At 45.1% G+C, this 21402-nt stretch overlaps 1 protein-coding gene across 4 annotated transcripts in view; it reads left to right on the forward strand.

Annotated features, from left to right (window-relative positions):
* The window catches only part of LOC306796331 (protein phosphatase 3 catalytic subunit alpha), a 57484-nt gene that overhangs the window by 24283 nt on the left and 11799 nt on the right, over positions 1-21402 (forward strand). For all 4 annotated transcript variants that reach the window (XM_079295194.1, XM_079295196.1, XM_079295195.1 and 1 more), the window contains exons 2-8: positions 154-354; positions 8712-8836; positions 9385-9496; positions 9875-10020; positions 10837-10976; positions 14212-14289; positions 15263-15357. In XM_079295194.1, the coding sequence (XP_079151320.1) occupies positions 154-354; positions 8712-8836; positions 9385-9496; positions 9875-10020; positions 10837-10976; positions 14212-14289; positions 15263-15357 (897 nt within the window). The remainder of the gene's footprint in view (positions 1-153; positions 355-8711; positions 8837-9384; positions 9497-9874; positions 10021-10836; positions 10977-14211; positions 14290-15262; positions 15358-21402) is intronic.

Consider the following 21402-nt stretch of genomic DNA (forward strand, 5'->3'; position numbering starts at 1 on the left):
TGCTAATCAAACAGCGTAAACACCTTTTGTGCAGCGAAGTGGAATTAACAGCATATCCTCCATAAGCCTTTTGTCAATGACAGGTACCGGTATATTGAAGCACGGTATATATGCTGTGAAAGCAGCCGTAATGATGCTTTTTCTTTTTGGCAGCTGTCCCGTTCCCCCCCAGTCACCGGCTGACGGCTAAAGAGGTGTTTGACAGCGATGGGAAGCCCAAAGTGGACGTGCTGAAAGCCCACCTAACCAAGGAAGGCCGTGTGGAGGAAGCGGTGGCCCTGAGGCTCATCGGAGAGGGCGCCTCCATCTTGCGCGCAGAGAAGAACCTGCTGGACATCGAGGCCCCCGTGACAGGTCAGTGGTCCGATTTTTCAGTGGTCCCGCCTCAGCTCCTGCTGCCAGACTGTCTTTTACGTACACTAGCTAGCCTAGCTTGTGCAGCTAGCGTCAGCTAACAGCTAACTTCATTCATTTAGCAACATTCATGCAAATATGCAAAACTGGCTGAAAATCGGGGAAACTCAGGTGGGCCCTCTGACGCTATCAGTCATAAAAGAGGAGAGGGACAGAGAGAGAGGGGAATCGGAGGCGAGAGGAACGGCGAGGTGTGTTGGGGAGAGACCGGGAGAAGAAATCGAAGGGGAGTCAGAGGAAGATGAGACGGAGGAAGGAGGAAGGGATTGCACAGACAAATCGGGAGCACGTCGGCCCATCGCGGAGTCAAGGTAAAAAAGAGGAAACGAGAGAGCATCAGACTGGGAAAAAAAGAGGAAATATGATAAATGATCTGTGTCTGGGCTTCACTTGGATGGCCAATGCAGATTGCCCAAAGCCACAGTGCGTGGTGTGCAGTGAGGTTCTGGCTAACATCTGTATGAAACCCTCTTATTTACGTCGCCAAACAGCCAAAAACAACTGCAGTCTCATTCTATGTGTGGTTGATTGTAAATGAAATGTGATGCAATCTGCCTCTGAGCGTGTGTCCTCGCCATCCGTATTGCTCTTTAAAAGTGACGCCGTGTGAAACTGAAAGTTATTGAAACTTTGTTGCAGTGTTTCAGGGCGTTTTGTAGGGTTAGGGTTTGTATGCAGACGTGGCAGAAGAAGCACATTATTTTCCAACTCCCTGCTATCCAGCCTTGTTTGTCACTGACACGTGACTCCAAATCACATTCAAAATTGCCCTATATTTTAGACTTCATTTAATAGATTTACGATATTAAGCTAAAATCACTTGTGCAGGCCAGAACCGTTTTGTTTTATGTGAACTTGACACGTTTTAGGTTTGAAACGCACACTCTGGGTTATTTTAAGAGAGGACTGCATGCAATGAATGAAAGCTTCATTTGTTTTTTTTAAGTTAAGTGAGTCACTGTGTCTCCGGGCCACGTGTGGGCCATGTGGCCAGCCATAGCAGTGTGTTTTTACTTCAGTAAACACACAGGGTTTAGTTCATCCAATTTGCCAAAAAACGAACAAGCTCGGTGACACTCGCTCAGTTGACTGCTTCATGCATTAAAACTTTGACTTTGTAAACTCTTGCTAACCTTTTAAAAAAAAAGATAACTTGACTATTTCTCTGTTTTGAACAGAGTTGCTAACCAGTGTGGCACAAGTATAAAAACAGCATGACAAGCTGAACATTTTCTGTCATTTTTTTGGCTCCAAATTTTCCCCACAATATTTATTTATTTCACAGTTGAGCTCTTATTCGGTCTGAAAAGCACCCCGGAGCTGAAGTCCAAGTCATTGGTGCCTGCCTCGCTGAAAAGAACGTACCCGTAGAAGGACTGTCTCGCTGATGCATATGCACAGAAGCAGTGCGTCCATTGTTGTCTTTCTTCCTGGTCAAGTGCCCTGTTCCTCCATTAGACTTTCTGATGAGGCTTCTTTGATGTTGTTGTAATCAGAGGCACAGACCTACTCAAAGGATCTATGGCAACCCATCATCATTTCCAAATACGAGATTGTTCTCGAAATTCAGTCCGGAGTGGCCTGTGTGCTCGTCTTTTGGCAGGCATCGCACTTACTTAAATTCATGAATGCACAGCCCCTTTTGAACAAAAGTGTGGGTCTCGTATGTTTACTGAGGCCATTATAATAATAGAATATTTTGTCTGGGCTGTTCAAGAGAATGAAGCTTAACAAAGAGATGCAAACGGGTTTGGACAAAAGCCTTATTTGCTGCCTCGGTCTTCATATTTGCAGGCACACAAGCGAGGGATTAGGAGAAATCCTGTTAAACATAACTAGATTTCAGTTTTTCTTTTTTTTTTTTGCCATGTATAAGCGTAACTGGATTTTTGAGTAATTCATGTGCACGATAAAGTACCACCGTGGACCCAATGTAGAGGGGTGAAAGGAAGAAAAAAATCTGCATTTGTAGCCACACACAAGTGTACCTCAACAAATTCAATTCTAACTCGCACGGAACCAAAATGTGTTGACCTTCCAGTTTAAAGTAAACACGACTAAATATGTCCATTTCCACAGTGCAACTGTGTGCTATGTATCCAACTTAAACACATGCACAATAATGCAAAGATGTGATCTTTCTCAGAGCCTGTCCTCTCACTATGAGGCTCAGAGCAAATAGAGAAATCTCTTAAAGGGACAGTGTTTATTATATAAGACGTTCATTTAAATACACTTAAAAATGTGTTGGTACTGGATTCGGCAGTCGGCGTGACGTAAAAACGAGGGCGTTGATCTGACATGCAAGCTTGTGTTATGATCTTCTGCCTTAACCTGATGACAATCTGGTTTCTTATGTGTAAACAGAGCTCTGACTCTGACCTTTCGGCGAGGTTGTCATTTCAATTCTTACAAGCGCCGTCACACCCTAACACGTGTTGATTTCAGACCTGAGAACTGTTCAAAAAACGATGGTTTCGGCCAGCAAACCTCCTTCCTTTTGTTGTGTTACATAGAAACGGTGGACAGGTCCTGTTCTGTGTGCAAGCCGTGGATCTTGTGCGCGTGTGCGTGTGTGCGCGTGCACTTGTGTACACGAGCGCGGCAATGAAGCGCTTCTTTCCCTCCCACTCGACACCCCCGTCTCAACCCCTCTCCCACGCACGAGTCCTTTTCAACAAGGATTTCTCCGCTGCGCGTGCTCGCGATCCCACTGTGTTTCCCTCTCATGCGTGCTCCCGAAAACTCACACACTCGCTCTCTATAAACATTTCTTTTGTTTGTCTCCCGTTGCCTCTTGTCTGCCATGTTCTGTCCCTCCGTGTCATGCTCAGAGACCGCGTCCATCCCCTCTGTCTCTATCTCCCAACGTGACACGCGGTCAGCAAATTAGTGAGTAAATATTTATCGTCGACCATATCGGCCATCTCTTCCCTCGCTCCGACACTTCCTGGTCGGGCCAGATGGCAGGTGGGGTTTTCGTGGAGGGGGGGTGCGTGTGACGACTGAGCTGGCTTAGGCCAGAGTACAAGCTGCTCCCATGGCCTTCGCACGGCCATCGATCGACCCTTACAGCCACAGCGAGCTTTTACACTGTTCACACACCTGTTTGCAGTGCGGGTGCTCGACTAAAACACTGTGAAACATGTTTTACTCCAGCTACAAGTAGCTGTTTGCATTTCGTTGAGACATTTCTTATTAAATTGATCAGCACGATCATTTTATGAGCTGAATGTGAATTGCGCTTGCTCTGTGAAGCATTTCAAGGCCATTAAACCTTTCCTTTAGTTTAAGCAAACTTAGCGTATCTTTTTTTTCTTCTTTTTTTTCCACTCTCAAATATCGATTGGTATCAGCCTCACAAATCCAGTGTCGGTCGAGCTAAAATGTCCCACCATGGTTTACACCTCCGGTTCCAAACCTGATGAAACGACGGATGAGAATAAACATATCTTTTGTCTTTTCTCAAATTCTGTTTTTTTTTTAAAAGTGAAATACGGGAAAGTGTTGCCTCTTCACGCCTCTCAAAAAAATGAAATAACCAGTGGTTCACACCAACACAGTAATTTGAAGTGCGCTGAGCTCGTCAATGTCCAACTCTAAATCAGACGTTGTATTGTTGCTGCTGTGCTGGAGACTGCAGCTTGTTAAGAATCGCATACAGTACGATGTTCATAACGGATCTGCGAGCGCCACCTCCCCCCCGCCCTTTGCATAAATGCATACTCTGACGCATGTACGCTCTCACAGAGTGCCATCATACAAACCGGGGGATGGGGGGTGGTATTGTTATCATCCAGTCTTAATCAAAACACGATCTGGCACAGTCTGCCTCGCCGTGGATTTCGCTCGCTCAATGAGCCCGGCCCTGTGGAGTGGCCCGTGTAGGTTCTGATGCCAGGTTGTGTAATGCCTGCCACCCACTCGGTATCTGCCTGCTACTCAGGGAGATCACTCCAGTGCACAAGCAGGAGATGGCCAGAACGAATTGTTTCTCACTCCAGATAATGTACTCCCACCTGCTCTTCTTATGTGGGCTCTGGTTCCCACCTCGTTTTTTGTTTTTTTTTGTGCGCGCTGTGTGACAAGCGGGAGGGAAGGCAGGCAAAGCGTGTCTGTAGGTGTACTGGAGCGGAGAGCGATTGGATGGATTGTTCGCTGTGATAAAGCAGGGCCCCCGAGCTGGAGGAGTGAGCTATTGTGGCGGGTTTTTATCTCGTCGAACAGCCTCGTCCACGCTCGCACAGATGAGGCGACTGCAGTTCACATTTGGTCTTTTTTGGCCAGCGATTTAAACTCTCCCCCGTCGCCGTGTCGCCCCGCTGTTCTCTTCGCCTGGCAAGCGACGACTTTCCAAAAGGTCAGCTGGAGGTATAGTCCTCCCACACACGGTGTGCTTCAGGTGAAATTGCAGCCTCTCTACTCCCTCACCGACGGACTCCCTCCTGCAGAGCTGCCTTCTGAAAAACATGACTATATTGTTCATTTCCCTGTGAGCACTACATTTTCACAGTAATTGCTCTCTTGGTGGTCATTCCTTGAGACAGAATTGTACTCATGGCACAGTGAAATGATTGTGTTTCAGAACCAGGCCTTTACAGAGGGGATGGCTGCCTGTTGCATCCATCGCTGTGTTTCTACACAGTGGATGCATTGCATTGTTTCCGTTGATGGTACTCGTGGTGGTCCTTTATCTGGTCGGCAGCAGCTTAGATTTGTTTGAGGAGTCGTTTCCATAGCAATAGCCAGCCATAGCATCACACCGTCTCTGGGTGAAACCAGATGAATCAAGTTGATCGCCGAGTTTTATTTCATCTCGACGTTAAGTAGTACGTTAGCCCTTAAAGTGAAGCCTTAATGGTGGCCAGGATGCAAAAAAAACAAACAAGATATGACAAAAAATATCTGCAAAGGGTGCCTTTTAATTTCAAAGAAAATGGCTCGCTCGCTTTAATTGCCGTTTGTTTAATATATTTATTTGTATTGACCCGATGCAGGTTTTAAAACTTAATTTAAAGTCTGCATGGTCATATTACACTTATTTGAATCCTAAATTAAATAAAGGCAAGCTCATTTTGAAGCATAGATGAGCTGATGTAACACGTGTTTCTCTACACAGAGTTAAATCTTACTGATTATAATTAAAGAATATGAACATGAAGGATATGAACTGCATGTACAATCCGCTCACTGTCACCTACTGTATTGTTGAGTGGGGGGATATGTTACATAAACACTGAAATGGTAGCCTATGGGAGGAATGGAAAAATAGAAAGCAGGTGAGCAAACCTCCAACACATGAAGGTATGTTGTACATTTTGTTGTGCGTAGTCCACACGTACATCTGTATTTTTATTTCCCTTTTTCCTTCTCAGAAGAAATCCTGTCAACACGAGCATGGTTTTATAAAAAAAAATCTCCGTCCAGAGCCGTTTGTGCGTGAACATGAAGCCCAAGACGCTAGAAAAAGCCACGCTGACAAAAACACCTGAAGATAATGAATGCAAATAATTAGAAACATTAATAAAATAGCTGCAATTTAAGTTCCCTTCATTCAAGCATTGTTTTTTGCCATTATTGTTCCAATTAATCAATCTAAAACCAACCTGCGCTACATGTTCGCACTTTGGTAGCGTTGGCTTGATTGCAAGAGGGACTACGGGCATCTTCAGAAACTGGACACGAATAACGAGGCTCCTTTTTTTAGAGTTGGTGCGCCACTGTGGATTTAAACCGTTACTGACTGTGGGTTTAATAAAAGACCACTGGTTAAGCAGAGGTTTACGATACCGTCAAGGAGAGCTGATTCTCCGAGCCGTCTCACGAGGCTCGTACCTTTTAGATAATTGCTCTCAAACGTTGTCCTCCGGCTCCCAGTAATTGGGTGTCTCTCTGAAAGACTTTTGCACCGACTCCGATTGTAATTCGTCCTGCGAGATGCAGTTCGTAGAGCGATAAAAAGAAAGCCCGATGTCCTTTTCAAATTAGATCTCAGCCTATTCTCCCTTTTTGTTAATTGCTCAACTAGCTTGAAGAAAAGATGAATTGCGGCACTTTGGCATCAGCCGTGCGGATGCCGTGCGTATCGTTGCTGTCGCTGCCATACTGTTCGCATTCGATACCACTGATTGCTGCCTTTGTGCGGTTTGTTTATCACCGCTCTCAGGTGAAGAAGGTGACTTTTTCCAACTCGTTCACTGAAGCGGAAAGGCTTTAAGTCAGTGTTAATTGCTGTTTTGATCACACCAGCCGGTATAGATTTGCATCTGTGATTCTTGGCATTTTTATATGACATCACCAGAGGTCACGGGTGAACCCACACTGGACGCCACTTGACAGCCTTTTAAATGAAATGCGAAGCGCCGCATCGAGGAAATAGCGAAGCAGTAAAAGCATTGCAATAGTAACAACTAATTCAGCAAATTGGCTCGATAAACAGAACGGGAGACAGGGTAACACAAGAGCTGCAGAGCGGAGAAATGATTGAAGAGAATAAAAGTTGTTTTCAAGCCCAGTTTTAACCCAGTACTTCACTGAATGATACGTTTTTTTCCTTCTTCTTTTGTGTTCAGTGTCAATAAAAACGATTTTGACTATATTCTGTGTCAATTGTGTCTCCTGAGAGAAAGACCTCGCCAGAACGGTTGAATGCCACAAATGTACCTAAAATCCGCTGCCACTTCCTGGAAAAAATACCTGCGGGTATATAACACCCGTGTGTTCTCGTGTACCTGTGTGTACTGAAGACTGTGTACTGAAACAAAGACACCTTCTACAAGCCTCATTAAAGCCGCCGCGTATTCATGGTGATTTAACTGGATTTAATTTCCAGCTGCAGGTTTCAGCTGGCAGCTTACAGACCTGCTGTGCGGTTAAATACTGCTCGGGATCTGCGGTTGAGCTTTTCAGGTGGCGTTTCGAGTTTCCCAAACAAAGGCTAATGCCAAATAAGAGACAAGCCACTTGATGAAAATGACTGCAGCTTTTTATATGCAAGGCTTGAGCTCCGTCAAAGCTGTCAGCCTTTCTTTTACAGGAAAATGTAATTGTAATGCTCATTTTATATTTTCTTTTTGTTACATCCTGTGGTTATATACTCAAATTGTATTTTTAATTTATTACCCACGGTCCGAAAACAGGACTGTGGACCATGTGAAGCCCACCGATGAAATGTATCAACAATGAATACTAATTTCCGGTGTAACGACCCGTTGAACCAACCTTTAGAGTAGCTCGAAAATCGACCCACGGCCCTTAAATCAGACGACCGCACATGCACCCCCCCCCCCCAATCCGTTGGTATACCAGTGCTGTTGGTGCATAAAGGATGCGACGCTGGCGACGTCGGGGAGTCACCCGTGGTGCTGAATATACCATATCATATCCCGGTTAACAATACATGTTGAGGAATGGAGACAACTGCGAGCTTTCCAGTCATTTCAGCCAATTAAGTTTCAGTGTGTTTGGCGAGGATGCGTTCACAATCACGAGCCAGTTGGAAACACCTCCAGGTTACGGAGAGGCCGAAAGAGGATGTGGTGGAAAAGCGAGCTGCAGCCAGTTCTTGTGATTCCTTTCCAAACTGGACCGCTACTTTTTAATAATGAAAATAGTGTGCGCTGAAGTATTGACTTCTTTTGTGAGAGTGGAGCTTTGTAGGAAAGATTGCAATAACACACTTGTTTGTGATGTGGTTCATGGCCATCTAACGACACTAACGCATGTCTGCCATTGACAGTCAAATTAAATGCTCTCGTACAGACTGTGATTTGCAATTATGCTCATGTTTTTTTTTTTCTGAATGGATTCAGATTACAAGCCTCTTTTTTATTTTTTAGTGAACATTGAGTTTGGAAAGAGCTCCTTTTTATAATAGCCGGTATTTACGTCGTTTTCGGTTTTATTCTTTGCATAATTCCCTGCAGTCAGCGTGGGCTGCAGAGCTGGTCCACGCTGGTCCACGATGCCTTTTTTCAGTTACAAGGGAGCAGTTTATGTTCATAACAAAATTTCACATTGTTTGACAAAGCAAACTGATTTAAATAAACGTTATAGTGGAATGTTTGTCGCTATAATTATGAAAAGCCACCGAAGTTTAAGCTTTATCCAGGATTCTACACGTATAGGACGTCTTCTGCGGTATAGCGTACATTAGTCTGAGCTCCTCACATCTGACAGCAAATATGGAAATAAGCAAATCGCCTCGCACGACGTTATAGAGGCTTTCATCTGTACCTCAGCTGTAAAAATAGCAGTTATCCTGATGTGCCTTTGTTCCTCTTTCTGCCTTATTCCAGTGTGCGGAGACATCCATGGGCAGTTCTTTGACCTGATGAAGCTGTTTGAAGTCGGAGGATCACCAGCATTCACGCGCTACCTTTTCCTGGGGGACTACGTTGACCGAGGGTATTTCAGTATTGAAGTAAGTCTGTATTTTGTTTAATCAAGTGTGACACGCTGTGTTTATTAATAGCTTTCTTTTGAGCGTGGATCAAATCGGGCTGCAGATATTGGAGCGGTGATGGGCCTTTTGTAATAACTTCAAACATAGCCCGGATAGCGAATGTCTCTGTGTATGTTCTATGTGGCGAGAGATTTTTTTAATATGAAGCAAAATGCACGTATTTGATCTGCGACTGCAGATTGGAATTAACTTAGCTCTGTATTTCCTGCCATCTCATCGCCTGAAACATTCCACTTTTATGAATAAAATATATTGTAATGGAGCGTGCCGTGCCTGTCCTCTGATGGCTCCTCTGAAGGATTGTCATCTCCTCCCCGCAAGCCTGAACTATGCCACGAAAATGTACCGCATGAATGTTTCATTATAAGCAGAATTGCTTGTATTATGCCACTCCGTGATATTGACAGAGTCTGACTTGACTGTTCATGTTTCCAGTGTTATTTAAAGATGACAAGCTCACTGTCCCCCCCCCCCCAACCCTTTTCTTTTGTGCTTCTTTGTTTCAGTGTGTGCTGTACTTGTGGGCCTTAAAGATCCTTTACCCAAAAACACTGTTTTTGCTGCGTGGGAATCATGAATGTAGACATTTAACAGAGTATTTCACATTTAAGCAGGAATGTAAGTACTGCTTTGACACTTCTATTTCTTTATTTTCTACGTTTTTGATCTAGATTGAGTCCAAACAGGTCTGGTCTGTGACTCTCTGTACAGACTGAGTTATTCTTTCTAATAAGCTGTTTATCATGCATCCATCGACTTCAAACGCTCACTTAAAAGTGCCCTCTAGGGGGGGGGGGGGAGAAGAAGTAAAATACAAAAGAGCTGTGAAATTGTGCTGTTTTTAAAAATGTCTTTGAGAAGTTTTATGGCACTGTGGAGAGCCTTCCCGCCCCATTCTAGCACACTGTGAGCCCCACTGTATGAGAGCTGTGTTGTTTGACTTGGCACGCTTACCTTTCCCTGCCCTGTCTCCCCCTCCCCTCCCCCCCATGACAGGTAGAATTAAGTATTCAGAGAGGGTGTATGACGCATGTATGGACGCCTTCGACTGCCTTCCCCTGGCTGCCCTTATGAACCAGCAGTTCCTGTGTGTACACGGAGGACTGTCTCCAGAAATCACAAATCTTGACGACATCAGGAAAGTATGTGTCTGATTCGAGGCCATTTTCTCGATCATTTCATAAAGCTACAGTTTGTGCGTGTGTGTTTTTAACAGCAGGTGGCTGTTAATGGCTTTGAAAATACAATTGAAGCTTCCTGTACGCCTCATGTGCTTTCTGCATTCATTCAAAGTTAATGAGGAGATATAATTGTATTTGTTTTAGCATGATGGGCTGTGAAAATAACAACCGTACTTGCAATGCATGAAGTGATTCACCCAGATGTGTCTACTGCTCAGGACTTGGACATTAGGGAATGTAAAGTCTGATTTAAAAAAGACTCGGATCCTGCTTTCAAACTAATTCAATAATTCCAAATGGATTTTATGGCTGCAATCAGAGGGCATGCATAATAGAATTTGCTCTATTGAAGTGTCCATCATGCTACCCATCCAGTAATCCACAAGATTTTTGTTTGAGAAAGAGCTATCCTTGGCCGAAAGCAAAGTAATTTATGTTCACTGCACCAAAAGAATGGCTGCCATCGAGTTTTTTTTCACGTCTTTCAAAAAAAATAAAAAGAAGCCTTCTAGGTACTGAGAGGCGAGCGCTGTCTTTGAATACGTCATCCGCACTGTCTATTGAAATATGAAATATTCCACTCCTTTCTACGCTGAATAATTTGAAAATCACTTCAGCAAACGTGTCAGTCAGAGTCAAGCTTTCATGATGATCACGGCAGCAGCCGCTCTCCCAGAGACGGCCAACGTATTTTTTCTCTGCAGCAAGAACGCGCTCTCCATGTGCATCTTTCCAGTCGAGCACGGCTGACACGAGTCCCAATTTTTTCTTCCACAGTTAGACAGATTCAAAGAGCCCCCAGCATACGGACCAATGTGCGATCTGCTGTGGTCCGACCCCCTGGAGGACTTTGGGAATGAGAAGAGCCAAGAGCATTTCACACACAACACAGTGCGAGGCTGTTCCTACTTCTACAGGTGAGTGTAAAGGAAAAAGGATTCCAGCCAACAGTCGGAAAGATGGCAGCTTTGATTCTCTGCTAGCATTAAATAGCGTCCGCAATGTTCAGTCTACAGGACTCGTATTAAGCAAACACTTTGTTTTATATTGGACGGTGGAATTAAAAACATGATCTTAGTAACCGTAATCAAAAAGCTTTTTCTTTTCTTTTTTTTGTGTTCTGACTTATTTTAGGAAAAATAAATCGACTAGTTTTGGCTGTGCTTATCTGTAAATACCGTATTACCAAAGACAATACAATAAAAATGTTCCAATACTTGAACTTAAAGACGGGTACGGAAGTTGCAGAAGTACTCAAGTAGTGTAAAACAAAAATGGGGGAAAAAAGGTTGACAAATCAAGACACCCGGCTTCCAAATTTCTATTTCTCATCCGTGAGTGGGAGACCGACATTCGTCAGAACATGGCGTGCATCAGAGAAGTCCCAAAGTCTCCTCCGCAATGCTTGCTTGCTTGGCCCTGGCGTGCCTGGGGGGCAAGCTGGCAGAAGAAGTACTCCGACATGTCCTGAGGCTCCTGATTTGCATTTTTCTCTTTCTTAAGAACAGGTGTTTCATAACCATTGACTTAATAGTATTTTAATGTCCACGCCTGGAAATGAACTCGCAGTGCTGCTCTTGTTGTGGATTCATGAGGACCCATTTTGGCTGATGGTCCTAACATCTTTATGTGAGCCATTACACTGCAGATCCACAACAGGTCCTTTGCCCGCTACTGTCCTCCCTTTACTGAAGAGAGACCCAACAGAAACGTTATGTAATGTTCGGTGTATGGCCTTTTTTATTTATTTTTTTATTTATTTTTTGCTCAAATCACTAATTTGACTGTTTGTGTTGTACCAGCACCCTTGTCAGCCCCGCTGCTTTTTGGTCAAAAATTCCTCTGCAGTCTTGTTTTCATCAGTGTCCCTCACGTCATCTGCCCACGGCACGCTCGCTAATTGGCATCACGCTGGCATTCAGGATTTATGAGACAGTTTCAGCCAGACTGAGAGGGAGCCATTCCTCAGCACCCCTCCACAGAAAAACATTGAGCTTCTTTGTTGCTTCTGTCTTGCAGCGACCAATAATTCCCCCGCCCCCCAGCGCCGTAGGCACGCTCGTAACTCTTTTTACAAACGCAATTCAGGCAAGAAATTTAGTTTTAGCCGCCACTCTGCAACACAAATGTATAACCCTGATGTGTTTTTTTTTTTTTCATTGGTGTTGATCCAAGCTATTGCTATTAAAACCAAATTTAAAAGCTTTAATTTGAACGTGGCGAACATGCAAAGCGATACTAATATTGCACGCGTGGAAGTTCTTGCACAGCTCCTCGTGTTGTCCAAGGAGCTCATGAACATCTGCGCTCTGTTGTTGGACAGATGGGAGACGCTCGGAACTCAAAAGGCAAAAAAAAAAAAAACACTAGGCCAAAATGTATATTGTCTGAACGCCTCCATATGGCATGTATCTGTTGCAGGAAATCAAGTGAGAAATAAAACATTTATTCCTAATTCCCCCCAACCCGCAAAACTCACCATTTTTAATTCCATCTCGGCAACTGCTCCCTCCTTTTCACATCCCTCCCAGCAGATGTTTGTTATGACTGTCAGGAATGCATCTGTTCTCACATCTACGTGAACCAGGATTATTAATGAACCTTTCCCAGCTCCTTCAGTTTCAGTCTCCCATAACGGGGTTTTCACACAGTTTCAATTTAGAATATTTTACCTCTGCACCAATGGTATCTGAGCATGCAATAAAAAAAAATAAAAAAAACCAAGCCGTTCAAATTAAAGTGAATTTACTTATATAACCCTTTTTACAACCCTGCCTCAAAGGACTTTACATTAAGAGATGCAATAAAGCTGCCACAATAGTATTAGTCTGTCGGTCAAACTGCATTTGTTGTGCAGCATTTGCTAAAAAAGATTGGTACTTTTCTCGAGAGGTCGGAAGCCAAAATGTATCGTTTGGTTTTGATGACTTTATGTGGGCGTTGTTCATTGCTGTGCTCTGATTCTGCAGGGGCGTTGAGCTAGGATTACAGAACTTAATACAAAGTCATGACACAATCTACTTCTTCACTCAACAACAAAGGTTTCGGGATTTTGAGATTGTTTTATGAACTATGTTTATTTCCAGGTTTTCTTTTTGCATTAGAATTACTACTGATCCAAGTAATCACAATGATAAAAGTTTCACATTGCACATTGTAAGAGATGCTCTAAAATTCCACCCAGATTGCCAGAAATTCTAGCGATAAAACTACAAAAAAATACTTTATTATAGCCCCTATTATTGTATGGTGGTTCTGATGTAATGCAAAGTGTCACTCATTCACTGTGAGCTGTCACGCACTCTCATTACACAGCATCCCACGATTCACACATCCCGGCGTCCACTGTTTCAATCATGTTTGTTAGAAGCAAAGCACAAAAAGTATTGTGGGAGTGCAGTTTTACTGAACTTAACATAAATTCTTAACCTATTTTCAGGTCAGGAGACATTACATAACAAATGCTGTCTGCCAGTGACTTGTCTTCTGCCTTTCCCATTGCGAGCGTAGGAAACTTCCAGTGGAAGCTGGCGCTGAGAAACGAAAGGTTGTAGCATGGAAAACCCTGAAACCGCACTGTAGTCTGATAGTTGGCAGTCAGGTTTTTCGGTCTCCCTCCACACAGACTGAATCGATCAGCGTGAGCATAAAACATGCTTTAATAACACTCTCCCAAGCGATCAACTCTTTTTCTTGAAGAAACCGAAGTCTGCTACGAATCATGTGTCATACTCTGCGTTATTTTGAGTTTCATTCGAAAATAACAATCCGCCGTTTCCAAAAAAGATCACACCTACTCCGCTTACAGTATGAACGCTTGTTTAAAAGCATATTACGGGTTATTATATAGATTATGATACCTTTTTGTTTTAGACACATTAAAGGGCCTGTTTTGAATTCAAGGCTAATTTTAAAAATGGATATGAAAGCCGTCGCTTACAGGCAACCTTTCAAGGCAAGATAGCGCTTTATAAGCCACGTGGCTTTCGAACAAATCGAGCTTGAACTCAGAGTTGTACATCCACAGTTTCTCTGAGCACGATCAATAATACCTCCGACTTATTTCATTATTTCTATTGATTGTTCTTGATCTTACTGGGAATTTTTCTTGATGTACGACGAAACCAAATGTTCTGTCTCTTTATTCAACAGCTACCCTGCAGTCTGTGACTTTCTACAACACAATAACTTATTATCTGTCATCCGGGCCCATGAAGCGCAGGATGCTGGGTGAGTGTTGTGGCATTTCGTCGTCGTCTTCCCTCACACTGTCACACAGCGGGGGGGGGGGGGGGGGGGGGGGGGGTTACTCGAGCCCGTCTGGAGAGCCGGTTTCGGTGCAGTCTGAACTTTGAGAGAAGTCGTGTTCATCCACGAAATGCAAATGAATCCAGCAGCAGGAGGAGTAAGTCGGCCAGATGTGATGGGATGAGTGTGATTCATGCAGACCTAGTCAAGAGCCGTGGTTTGAAGAAGTCGAGTGTGATTGTGGCGTTTTGCCACTACATGTTGTTTGCTTCGCATTCAGACACATTTCTAACAACGCACTGGAAAGCCTGGGAGGATTTTCAAACGGGCAGGGCAGGTGTGTGTGTGTCAAGCTGATCTCTCTTTTAAGCGAGGTTAAGGCGGTGGGATTCACAGTTGTTTACCGTTCCCTCCCGCAGCGCGGTCACATGGGACGCCTGGACACGTCCCAGATGAGGCTGCGGCCCCAAGCCAATTCAAACCACACATGTGGTAATGTTATTGAGTTCCAGATATGTTTTGTTTGCCCCTTCTTATTTTTCGATCTCCGTAAATAGTTGCTGCGAGGTGTGGCGCAGCAAACATATCCTCTTGAGTTCGTGCTCTGTTTACCTAAAGCTTGATTCCAAGTATCCAAACCACCAAACGCAGCACAGACGTTCCTGGGAGATCTGAGTGGGTTTGAATGCTGAGTTGGTTGAAGCGTGATGATGACTACTTGAGGGCATGTTTAACCTGTAACGCGGGGGATTTCCTCTCGTAAGGCTACGCCGATGTTCCCCCCCCCCCCCCCCCCTCATTGTACAAGACAAACACACAGCCGCGGTGAAAACAAGAGGCCATGAAAACTGCCGCCGCTAATCATATCCCGAGGGTTGAACACCAATGATTAATCCAGGAGCACAAGGTTGTAATGTCTACTAATACTTACCTCTCCTTTTGGATGTTTCACCAGATACCGCATGTACAGAAAGAGTCAGACCACTGGCTTCCCATCCCTTATCACCATCTTCTCTGCACCCAACTACCTAGATGTCTACAACAACAAAGGTACGGCTTATATCTTTGGCAATCTTCAGTGGCTAATTAAGAACAAGCCAGCTGACACTGCTTACTGAGGCTCACAAGCCCCCCCCCCGCCTCTGTTTTATCTCTGGTTTAGTCGTCTTACTCCTGAGAAAAGTGTCTGGCTCCCTTTTTTTGCTCGGTTTACACTGTCTTCACTCGTATGCTTTGGCTCCTCACCATTTTGCAATGGGCAAGCAGCGCACAAATGAGTATTTTGGAATCGTTTACCAGGCTTTCATATTCAGGGCATTCTGGACTCGACCACAAGCTGCACAGAGCTGCAGACTGTTGCTTCCGAGTGGGATTGGTAGTTCTAACAACCTTCTTAGATTGTAGGAGAATTCTGTTTTATTGTCGGTACAAACTGTTGAAAACACTGGCACTTTTACAGTAATGTTGATGAATGCATTCCACCGTAGAAAATAAATGACATTGTCTTTTGCTATCCTGTGAGAAACTTAAAATAACGCCATATTTCCAATTACCCTGATACGGTATCAAAAAGGTCTTCGTGGATCTTAAGTTCCACTTCTACAGTGCATGCAGTTCTTGGACAACTATTTTACCCCTGTCGTACACAACGTTTTGGTGACAATATTGCACTTGTTCAATGATAATAATCTCTGCGCCGCTGATTTTGATCAGGTCAGTTCAGGGACAAAGCTGGCCAGAAATGAAATGGCCTGGTGCCGGTTGACTTGGCACCTGGTGGCGCCCTGTGCTGTGCTACGGTGCCTACGCAGCAAGACAGGCTTGCCTCTGTGCTGTGAGTCAGCACTTTTCCCCCGGAGAACAGACAGTATATTGCTTTGGCCGTGGGGGCATGTTTGGATGGGGGCGGTGATGGGCGAACCACAGGAAATGGAAATGGGAAGGAAAGAGTGATGGTGCTGGTGCACGCTGTTTCTGCAATGCCTCTCGTGATGAAATGCCATAACGGGGCTTTATAATGCAGCGCCTTTGGTTAGAATACATCACAGACTGGGGGAGTGAGGGCTGGCCTTTTCTATTTTCTTTTGCCCCATTTGCAGGTGTATTTGGTTGATCTAAGATTAGGTTACATTTGTTTGCTTCCCCCAAAGATTACTCTCCGATTGATTTTAGGACTGACTTCAATCAGGCACACGGATGCATCCTCCGTGGCAGCACTACGTGTTCTTTATTTCTCTCGTCATCCGCCGTCTGCGTGAATACGAGACGCTCTTTTTGTCTTCGGCTGAATCCGCTGTCATAAAGTGGCAAGATCTTTGGCTTAAAAAGGCAAACACAGGAGCCAAGAGCAAATAAACACCCCATAAGCTAAATGTCTCGTCAGAGATTTCATGTCAAAGCTCTTAAAACTTCGACAAGTTGCGGCTCTGTAGTTACTTGGTTCCCAATCCACTTTAATAACAGTCTGCTTGATGTATTCCCCCCCCCCCCCCCACACACACAATACCACGGAACAGGCACAGCTAGCCAATATAGTCCTATCAGTCCTGTTGATGCTCTTCTAATCAGTCATGTAGAACCAAAGCCTCTGCAATGAATTGGTCTACTCTTAGCAGAGCTGGAAGCCCACTGAGCATGTACCGTGATTGATGACCAATCGAGTGGGCACATAAATCTTAAAAGGTGGAGGGAGGAAGCATCAGCGGGTCCCATCAATACAGTGCAGGGAGTTGGCCAGATTAACCAATGAGACGTCGCCACGAAGTGCGGTGGCTCCTCCTCCTCCTCGGCGGAGGATATCTATGAGGCACCACAGACGGACAACTCTTCCACAAGAAGTAAAGCGGACTGGTGGCTGAGTCAGGTCGATCAACGCGTGAATGATGCTCAGGATGTGATTCTGTAAGGATATGAAGTCCTGCTTCAGGGATGCCACCCATCAATCCTTTGTCATTTGAGTCAAACTGTTGGCTTTGCAGTAAGTGTCAGGCGCTGACCAGCTGTCCATCGCAGCGCTGACCCCCGCACACCGCACCCCTGCACTCCAGCGCTGGCAGGGGAGCTGTGTTAAATGAAAACACAGCAGCAGTGATTTAGCAGTTTTCACTGTTTGAGCTTCGAGTTCTGAAGGGACTGCAGTGGAGGGAGAGGAGGAGGAGGAGGAGGAGGAAGGGGGTGGTGGGTGGGGTGTAGTTGGCAGTTGCACACTTTGGAGATTGCGTGCGGTTTTGTATTAATGGAATGTTTTCTGCTGCATCATTATTGACTGGCACCCGAAAGCCAACAACTGAGTCCAAATGGATATGGTGCTTTGATGGAATAAAAGCTAAATGACCGAGATGTTGGCAACGCTGTTGACGCTAATTTGTATTAAATCTCACTCCTGAGACACTGAAGGATTGGTTGGGCTGGATTCATCCCACACCTGTTAAACCATATCGGACCAGATAAATGTCTGGTATCGTTTTTTTGATGAGGAGGTCAGGTGCTGATTGGCAGGTTGACGGGACGGGTGATTTGAAGAGGAAGGAAACGGAGTGGCATGATTGGGTCCCGGCCCTGCCACTGGAATGAACGGCAGGATGGAATCTATGGCAGTGATGATGCCAGCGCAGCAGGGAATTCACTCCCCCCCCCCCTTGTCACGGGGGCCAGCGAGAAGAGTATCCCTGGCACAGATGAACCGGCCATCTGTTATCACTCTGGTCATTACTGGGCTTCCCTTCAGTTTCCTGTAACCATGCGGCATCGACCAAGAAATAATAACAACGTAATGCCGGACAGGTGCTTCTCGGTCCACGCAAAGCGGGATCTTAAAGTCATTACAGTGTAATGTTTGCCCAGTTATGGGTCATTGGTGAGTGTAGTGTGTAGGACTGGGAATTGTTAAAGTTTCATCAATTCTGATTCAAATTGTGCTTATTTGATCGACTCATTGTTCCCATTATCTTCATATTTTTGAGTAAGAAGACTTGAGCTTTGGTAAATCCACGACAACTGAGCAAACTCTGTCCACTGGAGAAGACCATGAGATGCAATTAAATGGACCCTTGAGTTCAGATCCTCATTTTGAAATCATCATCCACCTGTTGTCATTTGTCAAACATGACGAGGTGTTTTGTCCCAACCCTATACTACTCTCTACTCCTCTGTGCTGCTACAACTTATTTCATTGATTTATGAACTGAAAATTAATTAGAAGCCATTGTTCATCTGTACACAGACTACATTCAGTCCCTGCAATCCATGTGTCTGATGTGAAATGGAGGAGAGCCGCCGAATGTAATGGACCAAGAAGGTCTAAAGTGGCTGGCCTGCGATACTAATCCAGTGGAACTTGATACAAGAGGCCTTAGAGACAGATATGCAGTCAGCATTAAAGCATCGGGAGGCAGGGCGGCGGGAATCTCCCCCTCTTCCCAAAGCAGACTTAACAGCCCTCGTTACCCGGGGAAACCGACTCGAGGCGCTCCCTTTTGAATAAATAATGAGCGGGGCGCCGACTCGCAATATCTGTGTTACCGTGGCAGCAGGCTTGGCCTCGGCTCCCCTGCTTTAGCCCACCACCGGAGCAGCAGAGACATCTAGTGGCTGACGGTGTTAAACACGGAGCTCCCGGCTGCTTCACCACAAAGGCAGTGTGCCCTCCTGCTGCATGAGAACTAACTTCTCAGCATTTGTTGTCAAGCATGTGTGGATAATGGGGGCCCCGCAACGCGTTGTTCCTGTCACCATTTATATCTGCATGTTATTAAATGGAATATCAAAAGAAAAGAAAGAAACGTGGGCCTTGACCTGCTCTCACCCAGAGCTCGACCAAGATGTTTGTTTTGCACGGGGGAGGTTGTCGGGTGTGTCTTGTTGCTTTTTTAAAGGGAATCCGATTCGAAGGAGGGACGGCGGGGGAGCTGACCTTCTCCCCCGCTCTGCTTTATTTCAATTTTTTATTTTTTTTCTCTCCCTCCGGGCTTCCGTGGCTGCATTCAATCAAGTGCTTCGACCATGTTCAGGGAGTATGTGATGTTTATGCAAGGCCTGCCCACGCGCGCAACTGCTGTCATGCCGAAGCACACGCATAAATACCCACTGCCCCGTCTGAGTGGTGTGTGTGTGTGTGTGTGTGTCACGGTAATGCAATGCTTTTCTGATTTGGACTGAGTTGTCGTGTTTTCCCGCTATCGATAATAACGTAGAATAATTATACAGTACATGGATGGTGTGTGTGTGTGTGTGTGTGTGTGTGTGTGTGTGTGTGTGTGTGTGTGTGTGTGTGTGTGTGTGTGTGTGTGTGTGTGTGTGTGTGTGTGTGTGTGTGTGTGTGTGTGTGTGTGTGTGTGTGTGTGTGTGTGTGTGTGTGTGTGTGTGTGTGTGTGCGCGCGCGCGCTCTCTTCTGGATAAAGAGGTGACTGCAGTGGAATGTAAATGCTTTGCAATACTTAAGGGACCACTTTGATTGCATAGTTACTGCACTGTATGCATTACCATGCCTCAATGATTCCTCACACACACACACACACACTGGGGCGAACTCCAGCCTAGCAGGATGTTTTCTGACCCCATTTGTGTTACGACCGAGGTTCTAGCTGCTCGGGATGCCAGGTCTGATGAGCTATTCCCGACCAGAGGGAGAGACCGAGGCAGGAAAGTCCCCCACGGTGACCCAGCCATGGTGTCAGCTTTCCCCAGATCTGGGCCAACCAGACTGGCCTCGCGCGCGCGCGTGTGTGTGTGTGTGAGAGAGAGATGGTATGCGTATTGAACCGTTCGGTACGAGGCTCACGGTTCGGTACGTATGACGAACCGAATAAGTTTGAAAAAAAAAAAAAACTAAAAATTTTTTTATTACACACACACACACACACACACACGTTCACACCGGGCCTTAATCATGGGTGAGGTCACACGGGGCGTTGTGTGGTCAGTGTTTGGGAGGTGGTTTCTATGTCAGCGGGGCACAGAGACCATGTGATTATGATAAGGCTTTCTGTAAATATTCACTGAATACTCAATATGCATCTCGTCTCATTTAAAGTCAGCAGGCAAATTTAAGTTTTTGCTGCTTTTATTCTGATAACCCCAACAACCTAACCACACCCACCGGATCCTCCACTGAGACATGATTAATAGAACTGCTTGAATAATTTATAGCCACTATGTGTGTGTATATTGTTTTTGTTTTTATGATTGTGGTGTTGTAATTGTTCTGATGGGATCCATTTTAGCTTGTAGAAAAGAAAAAAAGAATTCTCCACAATAAAGCAAATAAGCACATTTTCCAGCTGTTGGACGAATTCCTGAAAGCACACTTAGTCATATCAATTCTGTAAATGATGCAACGCACCGATTTTGATATAATTTAGCATTTGAAGCAGCGTACAAAGGAACACTTTCATGGCAGAAGCAGGTGGGTGGAAGTAAGCAGTTCAGCATGTCTATGTCGGATTGCCTGGAACATTACCTTACAGTGACCATAACTATTATCCCTGCCGCCTCTGGCTATTCCCCCCCCCCCCCCCCCCCTCCTCCTCTTCCTCGCCAGGAATTGATGGTCTTCTGTTCACTAATGAAAAGTGCTCAGCCTACAGAGCCTAAATGCTGAGCCGTGTGTTTCTGTGATGTTATTCACGCATTCCAATCCTGGGAATGACGGACGCGCTTCACCAACTGGGGGCGGTAATCAATACACAGAGGAAATGTTCCACCCCCCCCCCCCCCTCCCTCTTCTTCCTCGCCAGGAATTGATGGTTATCTTCATTTTGATGCTTGCGCAGTTTTCGAGCCTCAATTTACACATCTCAGTTTGCAATTATGCAGATGTATTAGTTCTTCTGTCGGAGAGAGAGGTTGACCAACGCTAGCGTTAAGAAATCACCTGAAAGTGTCTTTGTGTGCGTAGGTAGCTTCATACCGGATCCTTTTATTCACGGTCATCACCCAGAGGTTTGACTGACAGCATCTGACAACATGTTGAGTTGCATCCAAGCTTAGGTGTTGTGGTGTTGATGACAGCGTTTTGGCCACTTTACACGATTTCTCCATTGTTTTTTTTTGCCAAATGGAGCTCTGTAGCGAGATTGTCTTGAGTCACAAGTCTGC

The sequence above is a fragment of the Melanostigma gelatinosum genome (genome assembly GCF_949748355.1).
Source record: "Melanostigma gelatinosum genome assembly, chromosome: 23".
Taxonomy (NCBI): domain Eukaryota; kingdom Metazoa; phylum Chordata; class Actinopteri; order Perciformes; family Zoarcidae; genus Melanostigma; species Melanostigma gelatinosum.